This window comes from Catharus ustulatus, chromosome 1 (genome assembly GCF_009819885.2).
Source record: "Catharus ustulatus isolate bCatUst1 chromosome 1, bCatUst1.pri.v2, whole genome shotgun sequence".
Lineage (NCBI taxonomy): Eukaryota > Metazoa > Chordata > Aves > Passeriformes > Turdidae > Catharus > Catharus ustulatus.
The window spans coordinates 45,887,343-45,899,599 of NC_046221.1; the positions used below are offsets into that span (position 1 = coordinate 45,887,343).

General features: G+C 45.9%; 1 protein-coding gene across 2 annotated transcripts; it reads right to left on the bottom strand.

Moving 5' to 3' along the window:
- Positions 1-8,683: 8,683 nt before the first annotated feature.
- On the bottom strand, positions 8,684-12,118 carry LOC117000469 (C-C chemokine receptor type 8-like). Of its 2 annotated transcripts, XM_033068121.1 has the most exons (4): positions 11,864-12,118; positions 11,709-11,777; positions 9,660-10,771; positions 8,684-9,060 (listed from the first exon to the last, which is right to left on the bottom strand). In XM_033068121.1, the coding sequence occupies exons 2-3, from the start codon at positions 11,760-11,762 to the stop codon at positions 9,692-9,694; spliced, it is 1,134 nt and encodes a 377-aa protein (XP_032924012.1). In that variant the 5' UTR covers positions 11,763-11,777; positions 11,864-12,118; the 3' UTR covers positions 8,684-9,060; positions 9,660-9,691. The 2 variants fall into 2 exon arrangements, with proteins under 2 accessions (XP_032924012.1, XP_032924006.1); XM_033068115.1 differs by having other exon boundaries at positions 8,684-10,771.
- Between the last annotated feature and the right edge of the window lie 139 nt (positions 12,119-12,257).

A 12,257-nucleotide genomic window follows, 5' to 3' on the forward strand; every position in this document is an offset into this window, starting at 1 on the left:
GGCTTCTTGTGAAATTGTGAAGTAGGATGCAGCCCCTCAGAGGGGTAGAAATACTTAGAGTGGACAGGATTTGCACAGAGACAGAGATGCCTGAGGTGCCATGACAGCATGTCAAAGCTGTCACCCCTTTAGCTTCCCCTGTTCTATGCAGAATGACACATTTTTCACTCAGACACAGTACCATGTGTAGAAGTACAAGCTCGGTACAATAGCAGGGGCCTTGAGCTGTGGGGACGAAGGATGCAGCACAGAGGATTACAGGTAGGGGATGGTAAAAGGTGGGGCACAGGCTGGCACTGGGGAGCCCCACAGCTCTAGACAGCTCACTGATGGTCAGTTAAAAAAATGCAGATCTGGAGCTGACAAAACTGGGTTTAGTGGTAACAGAGAGAACAAAATTAGTATCTAACATACATAAGGGGCACTGCCTATAGTAGGTTGTGTATAGACCAGTGAAGACAGAAGAAGGTATAGAAAAATGATCCAAAACAGATCCTAGAAAAAGACAGAAGGAAAATCAGGGTGAACATTGCACTCATCCCAGGGAAGGACTGGAGATGCTGACAGCTCTCTCTGACACCTCACTTCACCACAACCAGCAGCCTTAGGACCCAAAAGAGCAGGGAAAGGGTGAGCATAACACCAGGAAAATTAATAGAAACTATGAGTTTGCAAAAAATTGAAAATTCAATAATGTTCTTGTTTTTCTGCTACCAGCAGATCTAAACTGATAAAAATTGGAGCCTTGAGAATGCCATTACACTCACAACAAATGCATGGCTCTACCTATTTGTCCTCTTTGCCTGTAAAAACCATTTTAATCATGATGTCTCTCTACGGCCCAGAACTAGGGGAGTCTGAGGGTTTAAAATATTGGGATGCTCTTTAATCAAGGACCCTTCTTGGTCCCTGACCCAAGCATCCTGCTCAGGGTTGCACTATAAGTGCAGCACAACTGGGATACAGCAAAGCCCATTGCCAGGCAGCACTGGGGCACACAAAAAGCAGTTCCTCTGGGGTGAAACCAGGCAGGAGGCTGTGCAGTGGGGTGTGTTGTGAGAAATAAACACTGCGTCCAGTTGGCTGATGTACCAATAGCAAGGCCCTACAGGACACGAGGAATGTGGTCCTGGAAACATTCCCAGGTCCGCCCCTGCCTCAAATGTCAAGGGAGATTAAAACGCCTTCTCTCCAAAGGCAGAATTGTGTTGTGTCCAGGCAGGCTGACCTAGGTGGGATATCGGGGGTGGAGAGTATCTTCCAGGTTACCTGAGCTGCTGCTTGTGGATTGGTTAGCAAGTTGCCAGGCAAACACCTTTGTATAAACTCAGTTCCGGTATTTCTGCCAATTACATTTTGCATTTTTTACAGTGTTATGCTTTATCTAGCAAATGTTACATCCCCAACAGCTACATAGCAATGTAATTAAGGTAAAACTATGGGCTTCCAACATCAGCCAAATAATGCAATTGATGTCAACCAGGTGGGTCAGGACAAGAACCTGTGGAAATAATCAGGGAACCGACTCCTGGATAGGTATTAGTGAGGGACAGCAAAGATACACTGCTGGGAATAAAGTTTAAAGAGTAGAAAATTATAAAGGGCCAGAGCAGTAGATTTTCAAAACTCACCACTTTATCTGACAAGTGCAAGCAGATCCATCCCACCCATTCTTTAAAAACAGATGTAAAGTACTCAGCAGTGTTTTCAGGAGAACATCAAAAGGCTGGTTTGTCCCCACACCCTGAAAGTAGGATCTATGACTGCAAAAATTATGAATTTTTAACTTGCAGAAAGGTAATTTCTGATAGGTGGTACTAAGGAAATGTTCTCATTGTGTGAGAACCATGAGATTCAGAAGCTTGAACGAAGGCTTCCTCAATACCAGTGACAGTATGATACTGTCAGAGCAGCTGTTAGAGCAGCACTGCCCTATGTGTAGATTGCTGTTATTTAGAGGACATGCAAATCTAAATTTGTCTCCCATGTCCTCAGGGAATGATGAAGGGTACTGTCCCTCCATCCTCTACCTCCCTGAGCCTTGTAAAGAAGGCACAGATAGACCAGAAGGAGCTTCCCCAATGGGGACCTGCACATGCCAAACTGGTTTGCTGCTGACCTGTAAAACATGGGCAGAACCCACACACACACGGCCACCCTCAGCCTGGTGGGCACCTGCTCCTGGGTCACCAATACTCAGCACAGTACTTCTGGTGCAGCTCTTTGCAGGCAAAATTCTCGAGAACGGGGGTCAGAACTTCCCATACGTAACAGCAGGAGAGGCTTCTCCAGGCACTGCTTACCTCCAGGTAGAAATAATCTTCTAGCAACAGAGTTTTCCTGAAGGTGGTCATCAACCACTTCCTCCTGTGCTGCTCAGAATTTAACTGGAACTGAGCACAGGGTAGGCCATTATCCTCAAAAAGAAATGAGGTTTGCCAAATTTTACCCACACAGGTTTTATCTGGAGACTTCAATTAAAGAGAAACCAAGTCAAGTTGACTCACAGAGATCCTCAGCAGGTGTCTCTGGGAGACAGAAAAGGCTTTCTTCTATATTCTCCTGTGAGTGATAAACCTAGATAAGCACGCTACTCGTTATCATGGTGTGCACTTGTAATGCAACATAGACAGATGTGAAACACATATCACCTGAAAGACAAGTGCCACATCAACCATATCTCTGCTCTCCATCTTCAGCCTCTGTTCACATTCTGGTATTGAGGACAGCTCAGGAATAAAAAATTCTGAGGAAGCTGCTGAAAAGACTTTCATTCTGGTCCATACACAATGGAGGAAAACATCTTTTGTTTCTCCAAGCTAAAACAAAATAGACATTGCATCCCTTGTAACCAGAGAGATTTTTTCAGGGAAGGGCTAGGTACAATGTGCTGCTTTCCCGACTAGGAGGCACACAATGATTTTACTAGAAGAAATCAAGAGTAAAGGATGTATGTGCAGGGACACTGTGGGTAAAGAGTGGCAAACACCCTGTTCTTTTTATTTCATCTCCCTCTGAGTAGCCTTCCAAATCTGAAAACTCTCTCAATATCTGGGCAGACCAGAGGTACTTCAACACCACTGGCATCTCCTCCTGCTCTGTGGCCAGGCTGTCAGGTCGGGGAGGCAGGGTTTTGCAGAGCACCACTGGCAAATTCAAGCTTTGTGGACTAAAGCACTTGGTAAAGAAATGTCTAAGCCTGAAGGATCAAAATGCTGCTCTCCCCAGCACATTCTGCTTTTGCTGCCATGGAGGAAAGCCTGATGGTGGTGATATTCCACAAAATGAGGGTCTCTTGGGTCTCAAGAGTTTCACTGGAGTGCCCTCTGCAGGGCCAATGGGGAACAGTAATGGCCCGGGGGAACCTCCCAGGATGGAGTCCTGTCACAGAAGCTCTGCGATGCAGAGCTGCCCTGCATTGCTCAGCAGCATGACACACACCATAGCCATGACTGCACTGGCCCCTGCTGGACATTTTTTCTCCTAATTTCTCCAAAACGCTCATCTTTTCTGTCAGCTGGGTAGAGGTGCTTCTGGAGGTGTATCCCTGCCATATCCTGTTCCTCCCATGCTCTCCTGCAGCAGAGCCTACCCACCAGCTTTTGGTGCAAATGTGAGCATCAGCTGCTCACACACAGACACACACAAAAATCACAGAAATAATTCATGTGCCTCACTTTTGAGAGAAAACCCAGCAGAGAGAGCCTCATCCCTTCATGCCGCTATTCTCTAGAGATGTAAGTAGACAGCTGAGCTCTGGCATCTTTCCTGCCACCAGTGGGAGATGCATTTATTCTGCATTAAAAAGGTGGGGATGCAGAAATTACCCAGAGTGAGGAAGAGAGAAATTATGTCTAGGGCTGAAAATGTTTCATCCTGAGGGCTGCTGAAGGTTTGCACAGTTTCTACAAGCAGAAGGAGCATGGCTTGAACAGATATCAAAAATTAAGAGAAACATTTATTCTCATATTAGAAATGTTACAGAAGGGATAAGGGCATTGAAACTATTTAGTGCTTAGATTCACTCATGCCTTGGTGACCCCATCGTGTTCCTGAGCTCTCACACAGATATGGTGCTGTCCTGCCCTGGAGAGGTGGCAGAAGCTCAGCCAGGTCTCCTGCAGAGGTGTCCTCCTCCCCTGGGAGGTGATGTGCCTGCGAGTTGCTTGGACCTGCCTGTTTCAGGGTGTACCTGCGTTACACTGCTTGTTACCCTGCTTGTGAGATCAGCTCCAACAATAACAGCAAGACCAAGAAAGATGGGAAGAAGCCTTTGGCTGGGCAATCAGATCCCTTCCCTCCCAACCTCATCCAGGCAGGAAGAATGGCTGCAGAGCCACACTCCAGCAAGCTGCTGTTCAAAATGCTGAATAAAGAAATGCCCTTCCTCCCTCCTTCCCTCCTTCCCCCCGCAACTTGTGCTGCTTGTGAGAGCTGAAGCTGCTCGGTACATTTGCACCGGCACCACCCATCTCTCTGCAGGGCTGCAGCTGAGCACAGGTCAGGGTAGTGTAGTGCTGGGGACACTAAGATGTGCAGGGATGGTGGTGCAAGAGACAGATGCAGACATTTGGACACAGAGGAGTGGAAATGCTGCCTGCCTTGCAGTGAGCATGGACAAAAGACCCAAGGAAACCACCCAACACTGGTCTTTGCTCTCAGCCCAGTTGGATACCTGAGCATTAGGGAACACGACCCATTTCCTCTACTCCTTGTTGTATAGGAAAGACAGCTGGTTTGCAAGCATTTCTTGCTACACAGATCTCTTTACCTTGCTGAATGCTGCAGTCAAGGTTGGTGCTGACTCAAACACCAAGGGCAATCAATACTTTTGCAATATCCTGGCAGTCTGTGCCTGGCCAGGGCTGTGTCCTTCCTTCTGTCTATCCTCACATTCTGCACACACATTCACATGTTCTCTGAACTCAGGCATGTGGAGGATCACAGAGACTGCACATCCTCCAAGGGTGCCAGGTGAAGAAAGGAATGAATGTCTTGGCAATGCAAATCTCCATGCACATCACAAATTCATTAATCTTAGTGGGAAATCTGCCTGGATATCAAAGGTGAGGAAAATACATTTCCTGAGGTGACACCACAGACACTGCTGTTTGCTTGGTGGCACTTTTCTCTTGCATAGAGCTCATCCAACATGGTAAGTCTGACCCAGTTGCTGATACCAGCATTACACTGGCTGCACTGACTGCTGGAAAGTACAGCAGACCTGCAGGGACACCTGGCAGCCCAGAGAGCTACGTGGGGTCAGAATGAGGCACATGTCAGCAGAGGCTGTAGGAGCCCAAATCAGTGCTATTCTGAGGTGGGGATTTCTGTGACTTGTCTCTGTACATTTTGGCATTTCAGCCAAGTCAGCAGAAACACAGATTTACCTAGAGCAGAAGCATACTGCTCAGAAGTCATGCGTCAGAACTGACGCACTACAGTAGCAGCTTTGCTTTGCCCAGTATTACTTGCTGCCTTTAAGGGACATTAACATTTAAGATATATTAACCAAATATGAATAACAGCCCACACATTACAGTTAAACCTAACACATTCAGAATAAAATTATGATTGCTTTTTAATTTACCAAACTATTTTTACATCTGGACAGAACACCTAAAGTCATGGGGTTTTTTTTCTGTCATGAGGCATCTTTCTGGATCCTCTTCTGGCACAGTCAATAATTTCCATGCTGCTTCATAACTGGTATACATACTTATGTATATTATAATAAGTGTTTTCAAGAGGCTGAAAATAAAGCAGGATTCTCCTGGATATGATACAATTAACTTGGGGAGTCAGCTTGAGGCGTTTCATGCATGCTAATGTAGGCCTATCCCTGTGCAGGAGCATCCTTCAGCTAAGAGAAGAGTGGGACAAAAATACCTGTTGGGGAGGAAGAATCAGGAAAACCTTATAAATGGATTATAAAAGGATTTTGAGAATATGGAAACCATAAGCAAGATAGAAATGACAGCAGTTTTTGACTGTGTGCCTGAGAGCAACAATGTGGATACTTGAAGGCCTACTTCCTTTGTTTAGATAATGCCAGATGCCACAAATACCAAAGAGCCAGCAGAGACCCTCTCCAGGCGTAACAGGAAGGGTCTGAGATAAGGTTTAGAGATAAGAAAGCAGTAAAACATGGTAATATAGCAATTTCTATAGGTTGCATGCAAATGTTAGAGAATTTGTATCTTGTATTAGATTGGTTTGTGGAAATTAGAATATTCAACATAGAAGACAATTTATTGTATTGTAACGGGAAACTCGCTCTCTCTTAACTCTTAAGCTCTTAGCTCTTTGTTCCTTCTCTTAATCTCTTAACTCTTAGCTCTTTATTCATTCTCTTAACTCTCTTAATCTCTTAACTCTTAGCTCTTGTCTCTCTTGCCTCGTCCTCTTACTTAGAACTCCTACCACCCTACACTCTCCTTCTGCCCTGCTCTGAGCTGCAGCTGGCAGCTCCAAGTAGGGCCCTCTTTACTCACGCCCCATGCAATAAACAGCAAACTTCAAGACCTGCCTAAGAGATCTCTCCATTTGTCCTGTCCTGCCCATTGCCATCGCCCCCCTAGATAATCCCACAATACTTTTCATTAACCTTTCTTTTTCCCCTCCTTAAAGTTTTGCCTGGTTCGGACCAACAGGTGTAGCTGGATGTTACCACAGGAGAAAGAGGCAAAATTGTGCTCCTGGCTGGCAGGGCTCCACCAGAAGGCACCGAGTCAGTCAGTCCCATCCTCATCCCCAGACTCCATGCACTGGCCTGAACAAGAGACCTGAAGGTCAGAGATTCTGCCAAGGATTTATTAAGTTTGTCTCTATGTGGCTTTGGAAGGAAGCTTCAGCACAATGCCAGAAAAAGCTAGATATGGACTAGTTTCTTACTCCAGGATACTGTTTTGGGATAAGAGACTATGATTACCTGAGATAAAGGGGCAGTTCTGCAGCTCAGAGCTGAGATGAGGAACAATCTGCTAGGTCCCACTTCACACTTTTTTGTAAAGGGATCTAGCAACATCATAAACTGGCTGATGCCACTGCAGTGCTCCAGCCTATCAAGGCCTTTCCATCTAGACATTCAGAAAGCATCACGAGTGACACCAGACAAAGTCTCCATCTTCTGCATCATCTCAGCAAAAAGAAAAAGCAAGATCAGGATATGAAGGCAAACAGCAGATATAAGCAGCAGCAATACAACAGTTGTGGTGGGACACCTGTGGTGGAACACCTGTGGTGGGTACCTTTTACACAAGTCAGTGAACAGGCACTGGGGCTTTGCAGGATGTTTTAGCCTCAGCTTCTTGTGCTCTCTGCTCTTGGGAAAGCCCTAAAATTTGGCATTTTCCTCAAGCTGTCAGCTTGCACAGATAAAGGAAGATGTCTTCTGCTCTCAATGCTCTCACAGGCACTGGAAGGGCAGCAGACTGCTCCAGACTTGTCCCTTCAGAAAGCAGAGGACCTACAGGGGTGCTTCTGACTACCAGAACAACACAGGGTAGCTCTTGCCAGCCAAGCACCCTCCGGATGTGGGTCTCACCTCTCCCTTTGCACAGGAAGACAGCAATACCAGTGTAAAGCAGTTGGGCAGTGAGAAGCTGTGGTCAGGTCCAACTCAGAGCTCCTGGTGTTGCTGATAAAACAGAAGCCAGCTGCCTCTGGCAGAAAAACCCTTTAAGCTGCAGAAAGCATCTCCTGCCTCTTTGCTAGAAGGGCTTGGGAGTGGTGTTGGGACAGCAGCAGGGCAGGATGTCCTCCAGTGAGAGCTCGAGAAGTGAAAGACTTTGCAAAGAAGGCTCTGTATGTTTAAGCTACCCTCATGCCACTGGGTTACAGCCCTTGTGGGGAAGCCCTGGGTCACAGCCTCACTCCAACAGCTACACAACAGCAATCAATGAAACAAACCTCTGAGCAGAGGGAGATGTCCCCTATCAGACATGCTCAGCAACTAAAGAAAGGCCATCATCATCTTGCCAGCTTGGGCAAATGTACTCCAGCACCTGTCTCAAAGCACTCACACAAGGGATGCAGGGTGAGACGGTTGAGGCTGCAGAAATCATTCCCATCTCTTGTGTTTCAGCTGAGTGAATTGTGCTTTAGAGGGGTCATGCTGTGAATCTGCTGGGGAGACAGTTGATGCCATTTTCCTGCCCACCACCCTTTGGTTTTGCCCTGAATTTTTGTGAAAGCCCTTCTAGAGAACCTGAGGGTTGCACATCTTAAAAAATGCCTGGCTTGCAATAAGGCACGTAAAATGTAGAGACTGTACTGCTGCACCAGGAAGCGATCCTGCTGCTGGGAGCCAGGCAGCAGCTGAATTGAAGAGGAGGCAGCTGGAAGGACTATCAGTTGTGTAGATCTGTCCGGGACAGAATAAAATTCAGGTGTTGACACAAATAATGATGTAACAGGTTCCTCAGGCTAAGGATTGTACAATTGCACTGCACACAGTATTTTTATTATAGATCTTAAAATACGGTTATATCTTGTAGGGACAAATAGAAGAGTTTCAGAAAAAAAAAAGAAAACCATTGCATTTATCTAACAATATTTGCACATATAAAAGTATATGTATGTATACATATAGGTATATGTGTATTTGTGTATATATACACACATGGGCATGTATAGATACGCATGTATATGTACATACCTCTATAGATACATATAGATACCTCTGGACAAAAATGGGTAGCCATTCACAAATATAAAATCAGTAATTCCAAGCTGGAACAGCAACTGGAATATCACACCCCGCCCACCTGCTCAAGAGCATTGACCACACTGGCACACCAGCTGCCAGTTTAAAAGGTTTAAAAATGTTCAAAAACGTTCAGAAAGTCCCCTGAAGGAGATGTGTGATGGCTCACACCCACTACTTCTTCTGCTGTTCAGCCCCTTTCCTGGTAACAATTTCTCCATCCATTCCTACAGCACTTGTTGATTCCCGTAAGGGTTGTTCCTTGACATCCACAGCAACATTTGTGACAGCTTAAAATCCTTCCAGCCAAGAAGCTGCAGGCCCTGGTAGCAGATGGTGAGTCTGGATCATACCTAAATATTAATTCAATATTAATATTAACATTGATTTTACCAAAACACATGGACAGCATTTATTTCTTGGTTGCTTATCCAATTACTCCAATTACTAATCTCTTCTGGGGCTGGAAGATCTGTCAACTGGGAGCCAGGCCCCAGCATGACACCTTAATCTTGGGCACCATTTCCCTCCAAAGAGCAGGTTCCCACTCCTTCTGACAGTTCCATCCCTGCTCACAAAGCCAACACACTCTGCTGAGACAGGGGAAGGAGTGGCCAAGTGTCCAGGGGTTGGAAACATAAAAAGCTCTTTTTAGTACTGAGTCTGAAGGGGAGAGGATATGTTTCTAAGGCACATCTCTGTGCTGCTCTAGCAGTGTGGGAATCTACTGGTAATTTCACAAAGCAAGCAAGGGGGGTTGTGCCTAGGGAAAGGAAGGATGATTTAAAAAAAACCAAAAAAACCCCCAAACCTCAAAAAAAGTGGGAACACCCAAAGCAATCACGATAAAATAAAAAACAAACAGCTGCTTCCACTTTTCATGTCCTAAAAGGTTGCCCAAACAGCCCATAGCTGTGGATGCCCAGTTGAGGATTTCTTAATTTTAGGTCACCTGTTCAGGATGATAGTTTTGGACTTGTAGTTCTAGAAGACAGTGCCAACAGAAGACAACTGTGAGGACTTTGTGTGCAGAGAGGAGTGCTTGTCCAGGCTGCGCCCACTGTAAGCCCTGTAGCCTTTGCAGCTCAACAGAAAACATGCAGATTTTTTGAAAGCGTCACGGAGATGCTTCTTGAACTTCTCACCCACAAAAGCATAGATAATCGGGTTGAGGCAGCAGTGGACAAAGGAGAGTGCCTCAGTGAGCTCTGTGGCTAGGTCTAGCCATTGGTGTGTCTGGCAGTCATCAATGATGGACATGTTCCTCAGAGAGTCCAAAAACAGCACAATGTTGACAGGAGTCCAGGAGAGAAAGAACACAATGACAACAATAAAAACCAGTTTTATTGCTTTGTACTTGTTCTTGGTATGGCACTTCTGCAGGTTTTTCAAGATGCTGTGATAGCAGAAAATTAGGACAATAACAGGGATTAGCCAGCCCAAGATGTTGACTTCAAAATTACTGAAAGTCTTCCAGCGATAGTTGCCATCAGGATAGTGACGGAGGCACTTAATCTGGTTATTGTCATTCACTTGCTGGAAAAAAAGTAAGTCTGGTATTGATGCTAAAATGGCAACTGCCCAAACAACCAGACTGGTGATAAACCCAATGGCACGTGTCCGAATTCCTTGAACATGGAGAGAGTGGACTATGGCCAAGTACCTGTCGATGCTCATGATGGTTATGAAAAAGACATTGCTGTAGAAACCAATGAAGTAAACTGAGCTGATGATTTTACACAGTGCATTTCCAAAAGTCCACTGGCTCACAATGGAGTACTGAACCAAAAAGGGCAGGGAGAATACCAAGAGGAGATCGGAGACAGTCAGATTCAGCAGATACACGTCAGTCATGGTCTTGATTTTCATGAAGACTGTCAGAATCCAAACAACCAAAGCATTTCCCACAAGGCCTGCCACAAAGAGTAGGGAGTACAGCACTGGAAATAAGGTAGATGCAAATGCTGGAATACTTTCAGGATAGCAGATGATGTGTAGTTCTGAGTAGTCGAAGGCATATTCATAGGCTGCAGAGGAGCTAGATGTTGGTGATGTGTAACTCACCTGTTCAAGGACAATGAAATTCATATGAGCCAAATCCCACATTAGTAGATATACTGGGCAAGAGTCAGCTCACACCAAGCTGCATGAGGACAAAAGAGGTGCGCCTCAGCCGTGGTATAAGATGCAAATGAGGAATGAACACAAGTGACTGGCCATCCCCTGCAAGACCCAGGATGACATCCTTGCATCACAGGGGCACTGGAGATCAAGGAAAATGCAGCTGTGGCAGTAGAGGTTACCAGCATCCTCCTGCTGGCGCCATATGGGGCCATGTCCCATCCCTGAGTCCAGGTGGGGCACTGAGGCTAGAGACAGGGAGCATCTTCAAACCAGCAATGACATGGGCATGGCCAGGAGACTGAGAGGCCCCAGTATGGATTTTGGGGTCCTATTTTATATTTTCTTCTGAAAGGAGAAAGGGAGCATGGCCCAGGGAGAAACTGACATGTTAACACTCATCTCCTAAAAGCTTTGTTTCCAGTTAGCTGAGTGCCAGTAACGGGATACACCAGCAGAAGTGACATGCCCCCTTCCTACTCACCAGCCCCTTGCAGCTCACCTGCCCCCCAGCAGTAGCCACCACATCACTGGACAGTGTGACAGAAAACAATTAAAGAAGATGGATAGCAGCATCCCTGTCAGGATGTCCTCCAAAGGACACTCCGAGCACTACCTCTGCCCTCAAGGGCAGTCATCTTCCACAAGCACAGTGTCATCAGCTAAAGATATTTTCACCCTGTGTTTTGGTTTCTCTCTAGAGAACAACAATCGCACAGATTTCTTCTAAATCCCCATCATCTCCACCCCCATAGGGTAACATAGGGGGTGCCCCTATGTTACATAGGTTACATAGGTACTGTGCCCCCATAGGGAAAACTGGACCCCTAAGATGTGCTGCTAGTCCTGGCTTGCAGGAGAGCAGCAGGGAGTGACTCACCAATATGTCATCAGAGCCACTGCTGCCCAGCAGGTATGTCAAATTCTGTTCCATAATCCAACACTGTGTCTGAAAAAGGACAAAAAAACTGTCTTTTAATCACATATTTTTAAGAAGCAGGCATACCTTTGTATATATAGGGTGACAGTATTTACCTCAGCTTATGCTGCAATGCCAAGTCACAGGTGGCAGTAAGATCCTTATTGCAGCAGTGTGCAGTCCTAAAATAGCTTTTCCTCTGTGTGACCTATGCTACAATAAAGATGTATGAAACCTCAAGCCAGTGAGTTCAGCCTCTGTACTTAACACACACAGAACGGAAATGTCAGCTTTATCTTCTGTATGATCAGAACCTTTTCATTATGAGTTCTTATATTCTTCAGGGGAAGAGATCTGCAATTTCCTGCACGTCTTTGAAGCGTTCCTGTCTCCCACCTCTCCCACCTCCATGCCCTCTCCCACCTGCTGACTCTGCTCTGCACTTCCAGTGTCTAGGAGAGACAACGTGGTGCTGTCTCTTCTCTGCTCCAAGGACTTTTGGTGAAGATG

Excerpts from the sequence above, each read along its gene's own strand:
- LOC117000469 (XM_033068121.1), bottom strand. The coding sequence starts at position 11,762 with ATGGAACAGAATTTGACATACCTGCTGGGCAGCAGTGGCTCTGATGAC. Across the intron at positions 10,772-11,708 it reads GTGGCTCTGATGACATATTG|GTGAGTTACACATCACCAAC; the intron begins GTGAGTCACTCC and ends GTCCTTGAACAG.